The following is an 18,197-nucleotide window of genomic DNA, read 5'->3' on the forward strand; positions in this document are numbered from 1 at the left end:
CATTAAGAGGCTCTTTAGTTCTTTGCTTTCTGCCATAAGGATGGTGTCATCTGCATATCTGAGGTTATTGATATTTCTCCTGGCAATCTTGATTTCAGCTTGTGCTTCATCCAGCCCAGCGTTTCTCATGATGTTCTCTGCATATAAGTTAAATAAGCAGGGTGACAATATACAGCCTCGACGTACTCCTTTCCCTATTTGGAACCAGTCTGTTGTTCCATGTCCAGTTCTAACTGTTGCTTCCTGACCTGCATACAGGTTTCTCAAGAGGCAGGTCAGGTGGTCTGGTATTCCCATCTCTTTAAGAATTTTCCACAGTTTATTGTGATCCACACAGTCAAAGGCTTTGGCATAGTCAATAAAGCAGAAGTAGATGTTTTTCTGGACTCTCTCGCTTTTTTAAAAAAAACAACAACAACTCTTAGAAGAAAACAAAGCATAAAAGCTTCACATTACTTTTGTCAATAATTTCTTAAATATGATACCAAAGGTGCAGGAAATAAAAGAAAACATAGACAAATTGGGGCTCATGAAAATTAAAAACTTCTGTCAATCAAAGGATACAATCACAGAGTAAAAAGACAACCTACAGAATGGTAGAAAATATCTGCAAATCACATATCTCATGAAAGGTTAATGTCCAGAATATGTAGAGAACTAAAACTCAAAACCCACAAAAATCCAGTTTAAAGATGAGCAAAAAACTTGAATCAACATTTCTCCAAAGAAGATATACAGATAGCAAATGAGCACATGAAAAGATGCTCAATACCACTAATCACAGGGAAATGCAAATCAAAACCACAATGAGATACCACTTCACACTCATTAGGATGGTTATTATTTTTAAAAATGGGACGTGTTGGTGAGGATGGGACAAATTGGAACACTGTGTACTGTTGGTGGGAATGTAGAATGGTACAGCTGCCATGGAAAGCAGTATGGAAGTCCCTCAAAAATTGAAAAGTAGAACGCTTTAGCAATTGATCCAGAAATTCCACTTCTGGATTTATACCCCAAAGCATGGAAAGCAGGATCTCACTACCCCTTCCAAATGGAATCTTTTATTGATTTTATTACTGTTCTGTTCACGTAATTACCACTTCCAGTACTCTTGCTTGGGTTACAAGAGTTTCATCTTCCTATGACCAGAGTCCACTCTGCTAATTCATTCTCTGCACTGCAGTCTGTCATTCCTACCTAAAACACTTTAGTGGTTCCACACTACCCTCAAAATAAACCAGACTTCTTAATGTGGTGTCTTAGCTCAGGCTACCATAACAAAGTACCACAGACCTGGTGGCTTCAACAACAGGAGTTTATTTCTCATCGGTCTGGAAGCTGGGAAGTCTGAGATCAAGGTGCCCGTCCTTTAGGCTCCCTGGTGGGGCGGGGGTCCTTTTCCTGACTTGCAGGCAGTCGGCTTACCATGTCCTCATGTGGCAGAGAGAGAGCAAACTCTGATCTCTCTTCCTCTTCATATAAGGACCCTAATCCCATTATGGGGGCCCCACCCTCATGACCTCATCTGAACCTAATAACCTTCCAAAGGCCCAAACTCCAAATTCTATCACATTGGGTGTTAGGGCTTCAACATGTGAATTTTGGGGGTACAAATATTCAGTCCATCATACGTGGATTCTCTAGGCTTTCAGGGCCCCTGTTTTTCTCTTCACGCTCATCTCTCTCACTGCTTCCCTTTAGTTCTGCAAACTAGCCATACTGGCAGCTGGCAATACTTGATTGCCTCTAGTTCTTGCTTCTTTCTGGGCCTTTGTATGTATGAGTCATTCCCTCTTCCTAGCATGACTTACCCCTCCTTTACTTGGATAACTCCTATTTGTCCTTTAGGTATCTTCTCCAAAGAAGCTTCCTGGCTCCTAAACCAGGTTAGGTATCCTTCATGTGTGTTCCTGCTCTTGAGTGCCTTGTGCATTTCTGTACAGAGGCTTTCATCCTGCTGTATCGTTTGCCTCTTCTGCTTGATCATCCACCTCCCCAGTGAACTCCCTGAAGGCAGCACTGGCCTCGTTCACCTCAACACCTAGTCCAATGTGTTGCTAACAATGTAGGCATGATGAATACTCTCATTGTATAGCACTCTGTAGTTTCCAAAGTGTCCTGACACAGATGAACTCATCTATAGAGGTATAATTATATTTCTGTACTTAACATCCATTCTTCCTGAATAAAATATTCCTTTAAAAATATTACTTTTACTGATAAGACTTCTTTCTATGAAGTCAGTAATCCACTATGTCACTAATGTGACTGAGTCAGGGGCCAGACTATCTCATTTTTCCTAATATACTAGAAGAGTTTGTGAGAAAGCAGATTTTTTTTTTTAACCCAGTGAGACCCCATGGGGCTTACCTGGGACAGACCTCTCCCCTATACAATCTGCTTTCAATCCTCTCTGAAGTACCTAGATAATATTACCTAGTAGTAGTATCTGATGCACATTTCTTGGGTTGTTTTATAGATGTGGAAACCCCCCACCAAAGGGAAGGAATATACTTGATGAGCATGCTACCCCCAGGCCTCCTGGTGCCTAAGGATTGATAATGTTAACACCAGAGACACAGCCCTGTTCCTCACCATCAGCCAATCAGAGAATTGCGCGCAAGCTGATCACGGACCCTGGGATGCCCCTCCCTCACATTGCCTTTCAAAATGCTCTGCTGAAGTCCATTGGGGAGTTTGAGCTTTTTGAGCACTAGCTGTTTTGGACTCATTGATGGTACCTGCAAGCAAGTGCTGCGCTTTCCCTCACCACATCCTGATGCCAGTATATCAGCTTTACTGCTCAGGCAAGAGGACCCATTCGGTTCGGTAAACCTTTTTAAAAAAAATTGTTGTTAATGTTATTTACTTATTTTTGGCTGCCCTAGGTCTTCATTCCTGCATGCCAGCTTTCTCTAGTTGTGTTAAGAGGGACTGCTGTCTAGTCGCAGTGCGCGGGCTTCTCATTGCAGTGGGTTTTCTTGTTGCCCGGAGCACGGGCTCTAGGGCGCTTGCAGGCTCAGCAGTTGTGGCACGTGGCTTAGTTGCCCCGAAGCATGTGGAATCTTCATGGACCAGGGGTTGAACCCATGTCCTCTGCATTGGCAAGAGGATTCTTAACCGCTGGGCCACCAGGGAAGTCCAAGTTTGGTAACCTTCCGAATGACTTGATGGAGGCAGGTGTTTGTGAGTGTGCAGTGAGGGGAGTGAGTGTGGGCCTCAGCTGATGATCTGACCTTGTGAGTCTGCATCCATGGCTTCCTGGTGGCAGAGACAGCGGGCAGTGGCTTGGCGGAAGCTGTCTTTTTGTTCTTAAAATCACAGAACTTTATTCTGAGGTCACTTGGTTCCACTTCTGCCTTTAAGAAATGGGGAAAGAAATCTAGTATTTTGCCCAGAAAACCTTAGATGACCTCCTTAGTCTTGTTTTCCCTTTCCCAGAAATCTGAAAGTCACTGGGTTTCTGATCTCAATCAAAACGTCACTCAGAAGCATTTATCCTGTTTCAGCAGCATCATCTAAATAGTACGCTCTGGTAGATGGTGGGTCAATATTGCCAGATAGAAATTCACGGAAGGCATAGTCCTTGGTCTCTAGCAACTTACAAATCAAGAGCAAGTGTTTAGAAATGATTTGTACTTGCTGTCAAGTGAAAAGAAAAAGTTTTAAATGTGGTTTTTATTTGAAAACCAAACCTGACATTAAATCAAAATAATTTTTACTTGTTTGCTTTTGCTTGGACTTTCCAGTTTGTATATGTAAATGATCTCAAATTATGATATAGATTTAGAAAAGTGCTCAGGGTAAGTGGATGTTCATTTTTCCCCAGGATGCAGAGGAGTCAGAGTGGGGAGGAAGGGCGACATCACTGAGCCCTTCCTGTGAGGTGTAGATTGTCCTTCCCACTTCTCTGTAGGACTCTATGATGCAAGGATTCCCCATGGTTAGGTTGCTAGTAACTGTGTGTGTGGGTGAGTGAGGTTGGAACCCAGTTCTGACATCAGAGCCACATAAGCTGCTAAGAACCAGAAAAAGACTGATCTTCTGGATCCCAATTATCAACATGAAATATATTCAGTTAAGTTTAGGAGAAGGTCATCTGGTCAAGCCTGCCTTTTATAAATGGAGGAGTCAAACCCTTAAAATGCTGAGCAGCCGGGCTGCAGAAGCGCAGAAGGCAGTGTATGTGTGAGGGGCCAGGCATGGCCCTGCACTGATGAACAGGATGCCTGAAATGAGAAAGGGAAATTCCATCTAAGAAAGAGAAGGCGGAAAAGTGGCTCTTTTCATTCCCACACTCAAGGTGTGAATTCCTTTATTGAGTCATGATAATTTTCAAAAATTCTGAGTCCTGATACTTTAGCCCAGCTTTTACCTCTTTGTCCCCAGACTCCACACCCTTCAAGGTGCCTCACAGTCCAGTGGGGCAGTGGGGGCTGCCTGGGAGTGGGGCTCCGGCAGCTGTACATCATTCTCTGTCACCCCTGGCCCCCGAGTTCCTAGTTCCTTTGGTCTCACCTCTAGGCAACTGTGTCTTTCAAAAACTTCTTCCCTGGCACTTCCTCACTAATCGACAAAATCTTTTCCAAGGCATTGTCCTTTTATGCACACTTGTCCAGAGCTTTTGCTTTCATAATGTGCTTTTCTGCCCAGCTTCTCACTTGATCCTCATAAACACCCCAAGTGAGATAGGAGGAAAAGGATTATTATTCCCATTTTACAGGAAAGGAAACTGAGGCTGCCCTTTTGGTTCTCCAGTGTTGTCAGCGAACATTTACGGGTCTCAGCCTCACACTGGCCCAGCCGTGCTCCTTTGACACAGTTTCTAGGTTTTCTCTTTTTTTCCTCTCTCACATTTCCCACAATCCCAGTGGATTCTACATGCAGGCACATAACAAATACAGCTGATCATCTGTGGCTAACCGAAGGCTGCAGTCAAAAGTCTTTGTGTTGCTTTGGTGGTGTCTCACTAGATTCCTTAGCTGATTTCCAAGGGAAGTGCGGGACACTCTTGTTCCATGCTTGCAGTCATTCCTGTTTATAATTCATCATCTAATCAGATCTTCCAGGGGATATAAGTATGCAAACTTCTGTTTTACCCAAATAGATCTGTTTTGGTTTATTTTTCCTTGCCTAAATGTTAGGCATCCAACCTGATGGATTTCACAAATTAATATAATTTATTTTCCACCTTGTCAGTGCAAAACAAAGGTGTTCTTAAGACAAAGCACTGAAGACCACAATCCTTCCTATTCTTCTGTCTCTTGAGTCAGCATCAAGTAAACAGTTCTGTAAACAAACATGTATGGGTCTGTGTCCCTGTGGCGTGGACCCACTGCTTTATTCCAACCTGAACTGGTTTTGTCCTAGTTAAATACTAAGTAGCCTTGTCTTAGTCAAAATGGAGAGTCTCGTAGCATCTGGACTTTCATCAAGGCCCGTTTCATCTGCTCGTAGGTGACGAACATCACCACATTCCAGGATCCCAAACGCAGAAAAGAGGGTGTAAATCTGATGAGAGAGACAACCATTGGTCAGGTGGGTGGACTGGAGTCCCGCATAGATCTGTGTGCCCTCCCCACTCGGTGCTGCTGCTGAACTTCCATTAGTCAGGAGCACTTCTGAGATTGTTCTGTCATTTCCTTCCTACTGAAGGAATTTAGGCAGAAGTCGGAGTCAGGCAAGGAAAGAAACCTAGCACTTTGAGCAGAGTTACTGTGTTAGGCAGTTAATTCTCACCGTTTTATCAGGTAGCTATGATTGCTGCCAGTTTCTCTTTAGAGACCCACGTGAGATAGCTCAGTTGAAACCCCTGACTCCGCTCCACCGCTGAGTGTTTCTGGGCTCGTTTACAACCTGAGCAGCCATCCCTGAGGAGGCCCCTGCCCCCAGCTGGAGGCATCGCAAGGCAAAAACAACTTGATGCCAAATTTAGCTAATCTCCCAAGAGCCAGCCCGTCCTGTGGCCACCTCACCTCAGCTATGGTTCACCGACTCCGGGAGGAGCCTGGCTCCTGCTCTCCTCTTCAGCCTGTCTCTCCGCTAATCCCCTCCTGGTTCTCTCAGCTCCTGTCAGACCCTTCCTCCCACACCTTTGCCCACGTTGGTCCTTCTGCTTGCTCTTCTCCTTGCTGGGCTGGTTGTTCTTGTCTCTGTGGGACTTGGCTTGGGCACCAGAATCTCACACCAGGGCCTCTCCTGAACCCTCAGCCTGGGCCTCTCACAGGGAAGATGGCACGGGGACAGCAAATGTGAACTCTGGGGATAGTCCTGAGTTCAAATCCCAGCTTGACCAGCTTCTTAATCTTTCTCAGCCTCAGTTTACTTACCTGTAACTGGAGGACATTGTCGAGAGGATTCAGTGATAATGGACAGGGTTCAGTATTAGTAAATCCTCAATAAATGTTCCCTGCTTGTTAGCTGCTCTTCAAAAGAAGCACAGCACGGGGCCCAGCACCCTTGAAGTGCTCAGGGAATGTTTCCCAGGTGAAAGTACAAACTGAGACAAGTGGGATGAAGAGCCTTCTGATGGCGGCACTTACGGGAAAAGAACTGTCAGCTGAAACTCAGTTTCGTGACATCATCCCGGGGTCGAGGATATGTGTGCTTGTTGGGCCTAATCCAACGATGGGTGCCAGAAAACCATCCTCAGTGGTGGAGGTACGAGGACCAAGCAAAGAGCTCAGTGTGGGATGGAGTGGGTGGTATCTAAAGGTCAGGGTTTGAGCCGTGGCTCTTCCATTTAAACTTTGTGAGCTGGAACAAGTTCCATGACCTTTCTGAGTTTCATTCTCCTCCTCAGTAAATGTGGAGAACTGGCTCAGTTCAGGGGGAGTGTGGAGATAATATATATGAAGCGTTAACCCAAGTCCTCATGCTCAGTGACTTGGTGGTCACGGTGACTGTTCATAACTTTATTACAGAGAGCTGATTTTGTGCTGGGGACTCTGGGAAGTGGAAGATGTATACAGTTGACCCTTGAACAACACAGGTTTGAACTGTGTGGGTCCACTTATAGAGTTTCTTTAATATTAAATACTGATGATCTGAGATTGGTTGAATCTGTGGGTGTGGGACGAGGGATGTGCAGAAACCATGGCATCAAAGGAACCACATGTATGGAGGGCCGACTATAAGTTGTACATGTATTGATATTTTCAACTGCATGGGGTGCGTGTCTGTAACCCTGGCATTTGTTCAAGGGTCAGCTGTATAAGCCACAGTCCTTAGCTGCAAGGAGCTTGCACTCTAGCATGCGGGATCATTTAAACTTACAAATACTATCCTACAAAGTAGGAAGTGGTGGGTACCATAAAAATGGTATCAGGGAAGTATTGCTGAAGTTCACAGAGGGGGAGAATTTGTATCTGCGAGTGTTAGGGAGAAGGTGGTGTTTGAACTAGTCTTGAAGGACAGTTAAGGTGTAGAGCACGTGGACGGCGCAGGAATGGCTTCCATGCAGAGGGAATGGTAAATGCCAGGAACATGTGAAGCACATGGGCTGTCGGCAGTGGTGATCCGTAGTGATGGCGGTGGGTCAGGGAAAAGCCTCAGGATTACCAAGCACCTTTCCCTCCTCCTCCCCTTCCTGTGTGTTTGGGGATGCACTTGGATCTATGCCTAGACTCCTTTTTTTTTTTTCCTCAGATAGGGCTCCCTGATCTTCAATTCAGATTTGGTCCCCTCTTTTCAAAGAAACATTTCCTTAGGTCTTTATATTGTGATTTTCCTTTGTGGCATTTACATCTGTGCTGTTCAACACTGCGTTTCCAGGTGATCCCATGGCAGACACACTGTACGTGGAGGGGAGGAAGGGAGACGGGGAGGGAGGCCTGGTTCTCTAGGAAGGGGTGCTGGTGGCAGGAGGGGAGCTCACCCCTTGTAGAAGGCTGTGGGGCCCTCCTGGGTCACCATCTTCAGCATACAGTCGAAGGGGCTGTGGTACTGGCCTGGGGGCGAGTTCATATACCGCGTCTTCACCACGTCCACTGGGGAGGCCACCAGGGTGGCACAGAAGCCAGCTCCAAAGGCAGAGACAAAGTGGCAGGGGAAGTTGTCTGTCGCAGGGTGGGGAAGAGCAGATATTGGGCTGTGAGATGAAGAGGGCCCTTGTTTTCTGTTTCACGTGTGTTCGTCGTTTGTCCCTGATGAAGCTGAGCTCCTTGAGCATGAGGTTGGTATAGTCTAGTTCCTGTGCTCAGGCATATCTGACTCTCTGCGAGCCCCTGGACATTAGCCCACCAGCCTCCTCTGCCCATGGGACTTCCCTAGGCAAGAATACTGGAGTGGGTTCCATTTCCTCTTCCAGGGGATCTTCCTGACCCAGGGATAGAACCTGTATCTCCTGCATTGCAGGCAGATTCTTTACCGTCTGAGTCACCAGGGAAGCCCAAGTATGAGGATAGTGTTTTCCAAATCTCTTGCAGTGCCAAGGTGGGGCTCTTGATAAGGACTCACAAAGCTGGGCTGTCCCAGAGTTGGAAGCTAATCCGGCCCAATCACCTCATTAGAGGAAACTGGTCAGAGAAGGTGGCCCTTGCTTGAAGGTGCACAGGGAGAAATGGTGCTGGGCTGGAGCCCAGGTTCTGGCCTCCCATCTAGGGTTCTTCCTTACTCATCCTAACAATGCTGGGCACCGTGCCTCCCTCCACTCCTTCTAAAGCCCGGTTGCCTGTGGGTGGTACCCACTCTGTGGAGTCCCAGTCCCCTCCAGACTGGGAGGGCTATCTGCCTGGAGCCCAGGGCCTCACCGGTGAGCAGGTGGTAGTCTAGCAGCTTTTCCTTGATGATGTCATAGGTCACCATCTCACCACAGTTGACAATGGCATTCCTCGTGATGTTGGGCAGAACTCCTGTCAGGAAGGGGGTGGGGCTGATAAGTGTGAAATAGAAGAAGCGGACCCCCTGGCTGCAAGGCCACAGGCGCAGTGTGGGGATATGGTGCCTCGTTCCAGCGGTCTAGAGGAGCCCACCCTAGACGGGCAGATACCATACTCTCCTTTCCGATGTTAAAAGCTCTCAGATTACCCACTTCCATTTTAGAGACAAAAAGCAGAGAGACCCTCTTGTGTGTGTTTGGGCCACATTTCAGAGGATAAACTGCAATACCCATCAAAATTAAAACATGCCTCCCTGAGACCTGGCTAGACCCAGAAAAGGAAGCCTTTCTTGGGAGAGGAATGGTAGGCTTTTGAAACAGTGACAGGTTGCAGCCATGGCAGGGCCCTTGGAGAGGGTCAAGACTGCCTGCTGGTTTCACAGATGAGGGCTGGGCTCCAGGAAGGCACGCAGCAAGCAAGGCTGTGACTCAGGCGTCCTGCCTTTAACCGTCACTGGGTCATTGTTTTCTTCTGCAAGATTCGTGTGAGCCCTGGCCGCATGTGGGAGAGACAACGTTATTTGTCAAGGTGGTCACCACTTAAACACACAGGGAACCTGAAAGTTTTGTTCCCAAGGAAGCCCCCTCCTCATGACTGCTTCCCTCAGTGGCCACTGTTTCTTCTCCATGCACAGCAGTCACCCCTCATAGGGGAGGCCCTTCCTTCCCTTTAAACACACCGGGAGCTCACTGGAACTTTGAGGCCCAACTTTCACATTGCCTCTGCCCCCCAACCCCCTAAGCCCTCGTGGCCTGCACCTCTGTGTGAACTCAGCACATCCTGCCCTGTGGAATGGCTGCTCCTTGACATGGCCCCCTCCTCTGTGACTGTGAGCCCTGAGGGTATCCTCTGTTCATTTCTATCTCCCTCACAGCCCTGCCCGTGGTGAAGGGTTGGTAAACTGAACTGAATTTGGGGCAGTATGGCTGGTCAGCTGGCACACTGGGATATGTTAGGATATTCCTTTAGAACTGCTGGAATAGTCGTGATGGGAGCTCCCTGCTTGCTCAGTTCCCTGTCCCAGCCCTAGGGTGGAGAAGACACTGCCCAAGCCCCCCAAGTCTGGAGTCCAGACCTACCTTTCCACAGGCCCCGAACCCCTTCCTCCCTGGCGATGGTCCTGTAGGCATCCATTGTCCCACTGTACTTCCTGTTGCTCCCCGGCCCAGTGTGCATGCTGGCCTGAAAGCGGATCTTCACCACGTCCGTGGGCTGGGCACAGGTCACTGCCATGGCCCCCGTGGTGCACCCCGCCAAAATCCGGGTAACGATGCTGGAGTCTGGAGAGGAGGAGAGCAAGCGGGCCAGCGTTGTACTACCCCGCACCTCTGCGGGCCTGATGCTGGTCTCTGGGGGCTGCCCCTGCCCCAAGCCCACCTCTCCCAGGCCAGGGTTCTGGATCCACGACAGAGGCTCAGTCTCCTCACGAGCCCCTGTTACCAGCTTCCCAAGCCTCAGCTCTGCCTCTGAGTCTGCACTGCCCTGATCTCCTGACCCACAGCCTAGATCCTGCTTTGACCCACCCCTCAGCACTCACGGTCCGATCCCTTGGGGGTGTAGAACTGCTTGACGGAGTCGTAGAGGCCGATGCGGATGGAGGCGAAGCTCATCTGGCGCTGCAGGCCGGCGATCAGCCCGCTGTAGAGGCTGCAGGGGCCCTCAGTGCGCACCATGGTCAGGATGGTGCCCAGCACCCCGCGGTACTGGGCACTCCGGGACACCTGGGCCACCTGGTTCTCCCCCTGGATCTGAGGGACACCCCACAGAGTATGAGGACTTGGGTGGGGCTGTGTGCAGGGGGCCCTGCCTGGGGCTGGACCTCGGAACAAGCCTGGTCACAGTGTCACGTCTCAGTAAAAATGACAGTTCTGTGTAGCAGTTGCCAGCTCACAAACTGTTGTACATAGTGTGGTAAAACAGAGGGTGATGATTTTTCTCATTACAAGTCGTCTGTGACTTGCCCACGCTCACACGGTAATTCCTTACTTCTCACTTTATGGCTTACAAAGTAGGGCAAGGCCATATAAGGACCCTGGCATGTCCTGCCAAGAAATTAAGATCTTGGGTGATGGTGATGCGAGGATGGTGAGGTAGGGTCGTAGATAGTGAGTGACCTGCTCAGGGTTCTTTGTGAGGAAGGGCAGGTGGGCAGACGCCGTAGGTGCCCTGGTGGAGAACTCAGCCCCTCCATTGTTGGGAACAATGACCCTTGGCCAAAGGGCACCTACCTGCAGGCGGACCTTGGCTGTGTCCAGTGGAAAGGTGAGGAGGTCAGCAAAGCAGGCCGCTGTGCCCGCCCCCAGGAACTTCACAGCCGTTGTGGGGGGCCTCTCTGAAGGTTGCAGTCCAACCATGGTCCCAGAGGCTCTGCCCGGTCCCTCCAGGGCCCAGTGGAGGTCCAAGGAGAGAGGCTGCAGCCCAGCCTTGGGCTTCAGTGCATGGAGAAGGCTGCAGGGGACGGGACAGGCCAGGGGAGGGGATGGGACGTGTGCCCTCCAGGCCCATCCCCAGATTCCCCTCGGCACCAGGAGTGGGTTTCTAAGTGAAAAGCCTGAGCAGGGCTGTCTTAGCTGTGTGGATTTGACTTATAAGAACAGGCCGCTTTCCTCCCTAATCTCTTGCCATCCTCACCCTGCCCTTTCCCTTCCCCGTTGGAAGTGGTCCTTATTGCATAAAGGCTCAGGCAGAGACAGACTCCACACCACAACCCTCTTCGCCTTCCCCAGCCTCAAGCTGCTTCCTGGGGAAGGCCTGCTCCCTGGGGTATGGTTGTTGTGTGGTTGATCAGTCATGTCCCGCTCTTTGTGACCCCATGGACTGCAGCACGCCAGGCTTCTCTGTTCTTCACTATCTCCCAGAATTTGTTCAAACTCATGTCCGTCAAGTCGGTGATGCCATCCTAACATCTCATCCTCTGTCGTCCCCTTCTCCTGCCTTCAATCTTTCCCAGCATCAGGGTCTTTTCCAATGAGTCAGCTCTTCACATCGGGTGGTGAAAGTATTGGAGTTTCAGCTTCAGCATCAGTCCTTCCAATGAATATTCAGGGTTGATTTCCTTTAGGATGGACTGGTTCGATCTCCTTGTTGTCCTAGGGACTCTGAAGAGTTGTCTCCAGCACCACAGTTCAAAAACATCAGTTCTTCGGAGCTCAGCCTTCTTTATAGTTCAACTCACACATCTGTACATGGCTACTGGAACAACTATAGCTTTGACTATATGGACCTTTGTAAGCAAAGTGATGTTTCTATTTGTTTAATATGCTGGTATATGGAGAGCTTACCCAGCCTTATCACTTAAGGTCCTGCCATCCCAAATCAACATGGTAGGGGTGGGAGGAGAGCCTGGGAAGGTGGGCAAGACTGCAGCAGCTGGAGAAGTGGGAGGGGGCTCCAGGTTGCTCTGTGAGGCAGTCCAGGGCAGGTTTAGACGAGGAGGAGGGAATGGCTGGGGCATGGGGCTCTGGGGGCGGACCTCTACACACCGTCTCACTGAATTCTCACAGCTTGGCTGTGGGGTAGCTTCTCTCCTCTCCCCACTTTGGGCTGATTCAGTGGGGGCTCAGAGATGTTGGCCTGCTCAGAGTCACCAGTGTCAGAGCGTGGGTTGCTCTGCTCTGCTAGGCTTGAAACAGTGCTGGAAAGAGGGCAGGATGGCATTTAAATCTATTTTACAGATGGGAAAAGAGAGGCTTAAGATGGAGAGAGACTTCCTCAAATTCACAGAACTGCAGCCAGGGTCTTGTGGTGGCAATAAGACCCCTTTCGCTGTTCATTCCACACAGCGGCCCCAATGGATGTGGTAGAATGGATGTCCACCATCTTGCCTTTTTGTTGTGGATATTCAAAGCCCTTTGAATTACATGCAACCCCCCTCTCTGGGGACTTAAGTGCTAAGCATGTGCAACAGCAGCTTGGTGAGGAGGTCTGGTGGGCACGGCTGTCCAGGCTGGCAGAGGAAGACAAAGCGCCCGGGGAGGCCGAGACCGGCGCCTGTCACAGTCAGGGCTTGGGCTCCCCCAGCAGTGCTCGTCCCACAGCCTATCTGCCTGCCTTTCTGCGTTGCTCCCTGAGGGCCGATGCGGAGCTGAGTCTGGTTGAGGGGACAGCATGGCGGGCCAGCCGAGGGAATACCGTCCTCCTTCCCATTCACCCGACAGAAGCCCAGCAACTGCCAGGAGGCTTGGTCCCTGGTGGGGAGGCTCTGGCTCCTCTTTTGGGGTTGGAATGCATGTGTCTGAGGGAGTGCAGGAGCAGCTCCCAGTGTCCACATCCCTCAGCCTCTCTTCCCTCAGGCCCCGGCCTTTCCCCTGTCCAGCTCCTCCTCTGACAGGAGCAGGGCTGCCGAGATCCTCAGCTTCAGAAATCTGAGAGCCTGACTCCCAGGGCAGGAGAGACCCCGGGGCGCTGTGTTCTCTAGTGTCTCTTATTGGTTGTACGAGTGTCCCTTTTCCAAAATGTTTGGTGGCCACCCAGGCTCTAATAGAAGAACTCTGCCAAGTTAGGTATTTTCACTCCACTCTCAAGAGTTAGGAACTGAGGTGCAGAGGTGGGGCCCCTAGAGCTGTGTTCCTTGCCCTTGGCGCCTGGTATGGAGTGTTTGTGATGGGCCAGGCCCCACTGGGTGGCTTTGAGCGCTTCATGAACTGTGCCTTCTGGGCTGGGTCTGTCTCCCTGGGGAGCCTGTGTCCCCAGCCAGGGGGCTGAACCATCAGATATGGCTTCCCTTCTGAACCTCCTTTGTCCTTGGCTGCCTCTGTCCCAGACCTTCTTTAGAATTGGCTCACTTTTTTTTCCCTTGGCTGCACAGCATGTGGGATCTTAGTTCCCTGACCAGGGATCGAACCTGTGGCCCCTGCAGTGGAAGCATGGAATCTTAACCACTGGACAGTCAGGGAAGTCCCTAGAATTAGCTCATTAACTGCCGTGATTTTTCCCTAGATGGGGGCCCCAAAGCAAGGACAGGAGCTATTTATGCTGCTTCTCGGTGCAGCCTGGTATCCAGATGGCCCAGGGCCAGAGGGGCCCAGGGAGGACCAGTTGACCAAGGGACCCCATGGGCCGACGTGGGGAAATGGGGAAGAAGCTGAGATAGATGCCCACAGTGTTCTTTGATGGAGGGGCTCAAATGCTCTAGCTGTACTTAATCTAGCAAGAATGGGGACTGGCTGGTGTTTTCAAGTTGAGGGATGACACCATCAGACCTGTGTTTAGGTCAGGCTGGTGTAGGTGTTGGGGCTGGACAGGGAGGGAGCCAGTGGAGACTCTGAGACCAGTGAGGTTGAAGGGATGGTGCACCAGAGGTGTTGGAGCCTGGCCTTGGTCAAGAGCAGCGGCCAGGAGGCAAGCCAGAACTTGTTCCAGAGGCTGTCTTGAGCCCCCGACGGGGGCGGAGTGGATGGGCATGGACTCAGGCGGGGTGGGCTCTAGACTTTCACTGGTCACGTGGGGGCGGGACAGGGGGAGGCCACCAGGGTGGGCAGAGATACGGGTCCTGAGGCTGGTGCTCCCCAACCTCTTCCTTTATTCCAGCCTCCTGAAAGGGTACTTGGGAAGCCCTAGCGGCCAGCAGCCTGGTAGGCTGCAGTCCCTGGGGTTGCAAAGAGTCAGACATGACTGAACGATTTCACTTTCACTTTTCACTTTCATGCATTGGAGAAGGAAATGGCAACTGACAGGGGAGCCTAGTGGGCTGCCTTCTATGGGGTTGCACAGAGTCGGACACGACTGAAGCGACTTAGCAGCAGCAACAGCAGCAGCGGCCAGCAGACCTATCCCACTGACATAGGTGAAGGGTAGAGCAGAAGTTTCTCTCTGCTCTGCTGGAGCATGAGGAATGAGTCATTCCAGCCTTGCACACCCAGAGTAGTGGTGCCCCGTTAACATCTGCTGAGCACTTTTCGCACCAGACACTGCGCTGAGGGCTTTAGAAGCAGTGACTAATTCAACCCCTTTACAAGGCTACGAGATAGTTACTAGGACTGTCTGGGTCCAAGGGCCCCGAGGCTTTGAGGGCTTCAGCTAGTCACAAGGCTAGAGGGATGGAGAGGGATTCGAGCCCAGTGTATGGCACCTGCTCCAGGCCCACCTCCCAGTCTCAGACTTCAGAGCAAGCTCAGGGTACCTGGAGCTGCTTATTTACAGAACAGATTCTTGGCCCTTAGCCGGAGATTCAGGTCTGAGCCAGGGCCCTGGAAATCTGCATTAGAAACAAGTTTTCCGTGGTGGCTCTGGAGCAGGGATCAGAGTTCCTGTTCTGAGATGCCCTTGACCCCACCTTCCCGGCAAAGCCTCTCCTGCACGCCTGCTGAGTCAGGGAGGAGGGCCTCCTGGTTCGGAAAGGGCTTTATGCTCTGGAGGAATTGCGGGTACTCTGGGCCAGACTAAGGAGAAAACCACATCTTCTCTTTGGGGATTTGCAAAGTCACAGCAGAGGCCGCCAGCAGAGCAAAAGGGAAGCGAGTCCCTGGTGAGAGACAGGAGTGGGGGTGGAGTCCCGGCGCCAGCAGCGCCCTCATCAGGGCTCTTTCCCTCCTCTTGACTCAGGCTCTACCTGCTGTGTGCTACCAGCTCTGGCTGCCAGCTGCCTTTGGGAGAACATGGAGGAGGAAGATGGGCTGGAGGGTGGGGTCTTACCTGTAGGGGCAGCCAGGGTGGCAGAAGCATGGGGCCTCTTTAAGGCTCCTCAGGGCTCCATCCCAGGAGGCGGCAGCAGGGATCTGATCGCCCCTTTGCCATTTGCTGGTGTCTCCGCAGCCTCTGGCTTGGCACCTGTCTTTATACACTCTGGCTGACCTGAAACCTTACCCTGGAGTAGCTACTTGACAGCCTGGTCACTTGACCAGAGGCGGCTGGTGCAGGGCAGGGATGTGAGGGGGGAGGTCAGAGTTCCAGACCTGCTTCAGTTCCCTTGACTTGGGCTTCTTTAAAACACCCCATTGCAGTTGATGAGAGAAGAGCTCCTTTGGGTGATGAGGGTGTATATGGGGTGGTGGGGGTTGGACTTGTCACTTTTGAGAGTCCAAAGGCCAAGGCTGCCACGATGGTCTTGTCAGGGCTTCCCTGGGCCTTCTCTTAATAGTAACAATGGATGCTAACTCATTTCTTGGTGCCTACCACGTGCTAGAAACTTTACATACATTATTTCTTTCACAACTCTTATGAGGTAGGTATGATTAGGAGTCTTTTTTCCCAAAGCTTTATTAAGATATAATTCCCGTGCAATTTACCTGTTTAACTGGTACAGTTCAGTGGTTTTTAGCATATTCACAGTTACACAACCATCAGTCATCACAATTTTAGAACCTTTTCGTTACCTCCCTCCCCATACATCTCCGTACACAACAGTGTCATTTCTGTTTTCCCTTCCCTCCAAAGCCACCCAGGCAATCATTAATCTACTTTGTCTCTATAGATTTGCTTCTCCTGAACATTTCATACAAATAGAATCACACAATATGTGACCTTTTGTGACTGGCTTCTTTTACTTACCATAGTGATTTCCAAGTTCATCCTTGTTGGATCATGTGTCAGCACTTCATGCCTTTTTATGACTGAGGATTCATGCATTTTAATGCTTAGTTTACAGAGGAGAGAACTGATAGGGAGGGACAGGGACGTGCCCAGGTCATACAGTTATGTGGCAGGGCCTGACTTCCAGCCTGTAAATGATAATGTACTTTGGACCTATCTGCTGTGAATACTACTCTCTGTGACATGACACTTGGAGGCTTCAGCATGGACACCACTGGAGCTAAAGGGATCTGGGGAGGGTCCCTTGCAGCAGCCAGTGATAGGCACTGAGGGTAAAGGTTGGGCAAGTCTGAACCTGGGAACCTGGTGACCAAGAGGGAGGGGAAGGGGAAGAGGAGGAGAGAGGAAGAGGTGGAGAGGGATGGGAGTTAATTTGGTGGGGCAGAGGCCACTTCTAGACTTGGGTGTAGAGCCGTGGCCACAGAACAAGTGGTTATGGGTCCAGATCAAATACCAAGGTCCTCCTCCTCGGGCCAGGCCCTGCTCTAATGTCAACAGAACAGGCAGCTGGGTTAGTCCTATAAGGGGAGCTGCTCAGGTCTCCGAGGTGAGGAGGGCTCTGGAAGGAGGTTTTTGGCAGTCTGGAATGCAGACCTGAGAATGGCAGTCTGGAGGCGGTGGGGGAATTGCAGCCAGGAGGTGTGGAGGGGTAAATAGGGGCAGTGGGCCCTGGAGAAACCCAGAGTGTGGGCAGCTGAGCTCACGTGGGCCTGGGTGCTCTCTGAGGGCAGGGCCAGCCCTGTCTGCTTTGGCTCCGTTTCCCCAGAATCCAGCCTGTGCTAGAAGTTCCAAAGTTGGCTGTTATGGGTTGAAATCAACCAGCCTCTGGGAGATCAGCAGCACCCATTTGTGGGGCTCTGTGGTGGGGGTGCTGAGGGCAGTGGGGAGACAGCGGCTGGTTCTACTGGCTGTGGTGGGAACAAGCATGCTCCTTCCGGCCTCACCCTGTGCTGCATGCTCGGCAGGGTGCTTCTGAGCTGTTGCTGGGAAAGACAACTACCTTCTGGGGAGAAGACGCTGGTAGAGTATCTGTAGGAGTAGAGGGGGGTTCAGACCCTCAGGGTACCTCTGTGTTACTAGAGGCTGCCCTCCGCCTGGGTAGGAGTCCTTATCCTAACTCGAACCCATCAAGTTATTTACAGGAGTTGGAGCAGGATTTACAAATATTCGTCACCTGAGGCTAAAGCCCTCAGGCCTGGACTTCTGATGGCCCCTCTGTGGGTTGTGTGTAGCTTCAAGGCAGGTGGAGACCTGGGCCTTGAAATCTCCTGGCAGGCAGGCAGCTGGTGAGCTGAGAGGGAGACGCTGGGGAGGGGGTGAGCTGGCAGCCTGAAGGTTAGGGGCCCAGATGAACAGATGAAGGGGACCCGCTGGTCTGATGGCACTTGACCGACGACGAAGGCAGCCTGTTTCCTCTGGGTCCCCTCTGGGGCCTGTCCTGCCTGTCTCATGGTTAGTGGTGAATTCGCCTGTCTACTGACTTGCTCTGCTCAGTGGGGGAGGAGTGGGTGGGGCTGGCATTTCTTGAGCTTCCGCCAAGGGCCAAGTGCAGGCGAAGCACTTTCACAAATGTCATCATCTAAGCTTAGCAGCAACCCACTGAAATGGGGCTTGTTATCTTGCTTTACAGATGAGGTGACAGAGGCTCAGACAGAGGCGTAGTCAGGCCTGAGGGCGCCTATCAGGAAGCAGCAGAACCAGCCGCTCTCTGCTCTCCCCTCCACAGCATGTGGCCCCAGATGCCCTGCTGGCTAACCCCCAGACTTCCAGGAAGCCTTCTCTGAC

General features: G+C 51.0%; 1 protein-coding gene and 1 long non-coding RNA gene across 2 annotated transcripts in view; one reads left to right on the forward strand and one right to left on the reverse strand.

Annotated features, from left to right (window-relative positions):
• The window catches only part of LOC121816635 (uncharacterized), a 64,296-nt gene that overhangs the window by 15,732 nt on the left and 30,367 nt on the right, over positions 1-18,197 (forward strand). The window lies entirely within an intron of this gene.
• On the reverse strand, positions 5,162-15,604 carry UCP3 (uncoupling protein 3). Its single transcript, NM_001308581.1, is given in 7 exon segments — positions 5,162-5,514; positions 7,880-8,060; positions 8,754-8,855; positions 9,962-10,162; positions 10,420-10,630; positions 11,111-11,330; positions 15,516-15,604. Coding segments are annotated over 6 exon segments (936 nt in total). The 5' UTR covers positions 11,237-11,330; positions 15,516-15,604; the 3' UTR covers positions 5,162-5,399.

This window comes from Ovis aries, chromosome 15 (genome assembly GCF_016772045.2).
Source record: "Ovis aries strain OAR_USU_Benz2616 breed Rambouillet chromosome 15, ARS-UI_Ramb_v3.0, whole genome shotgun sequence".
NCBI classification, from domain to species: Eukaryota; Metazoa; Chordata; class Mammalia; order Artiodactyla; family Bovidae; genus Ovis; species Ovis aries.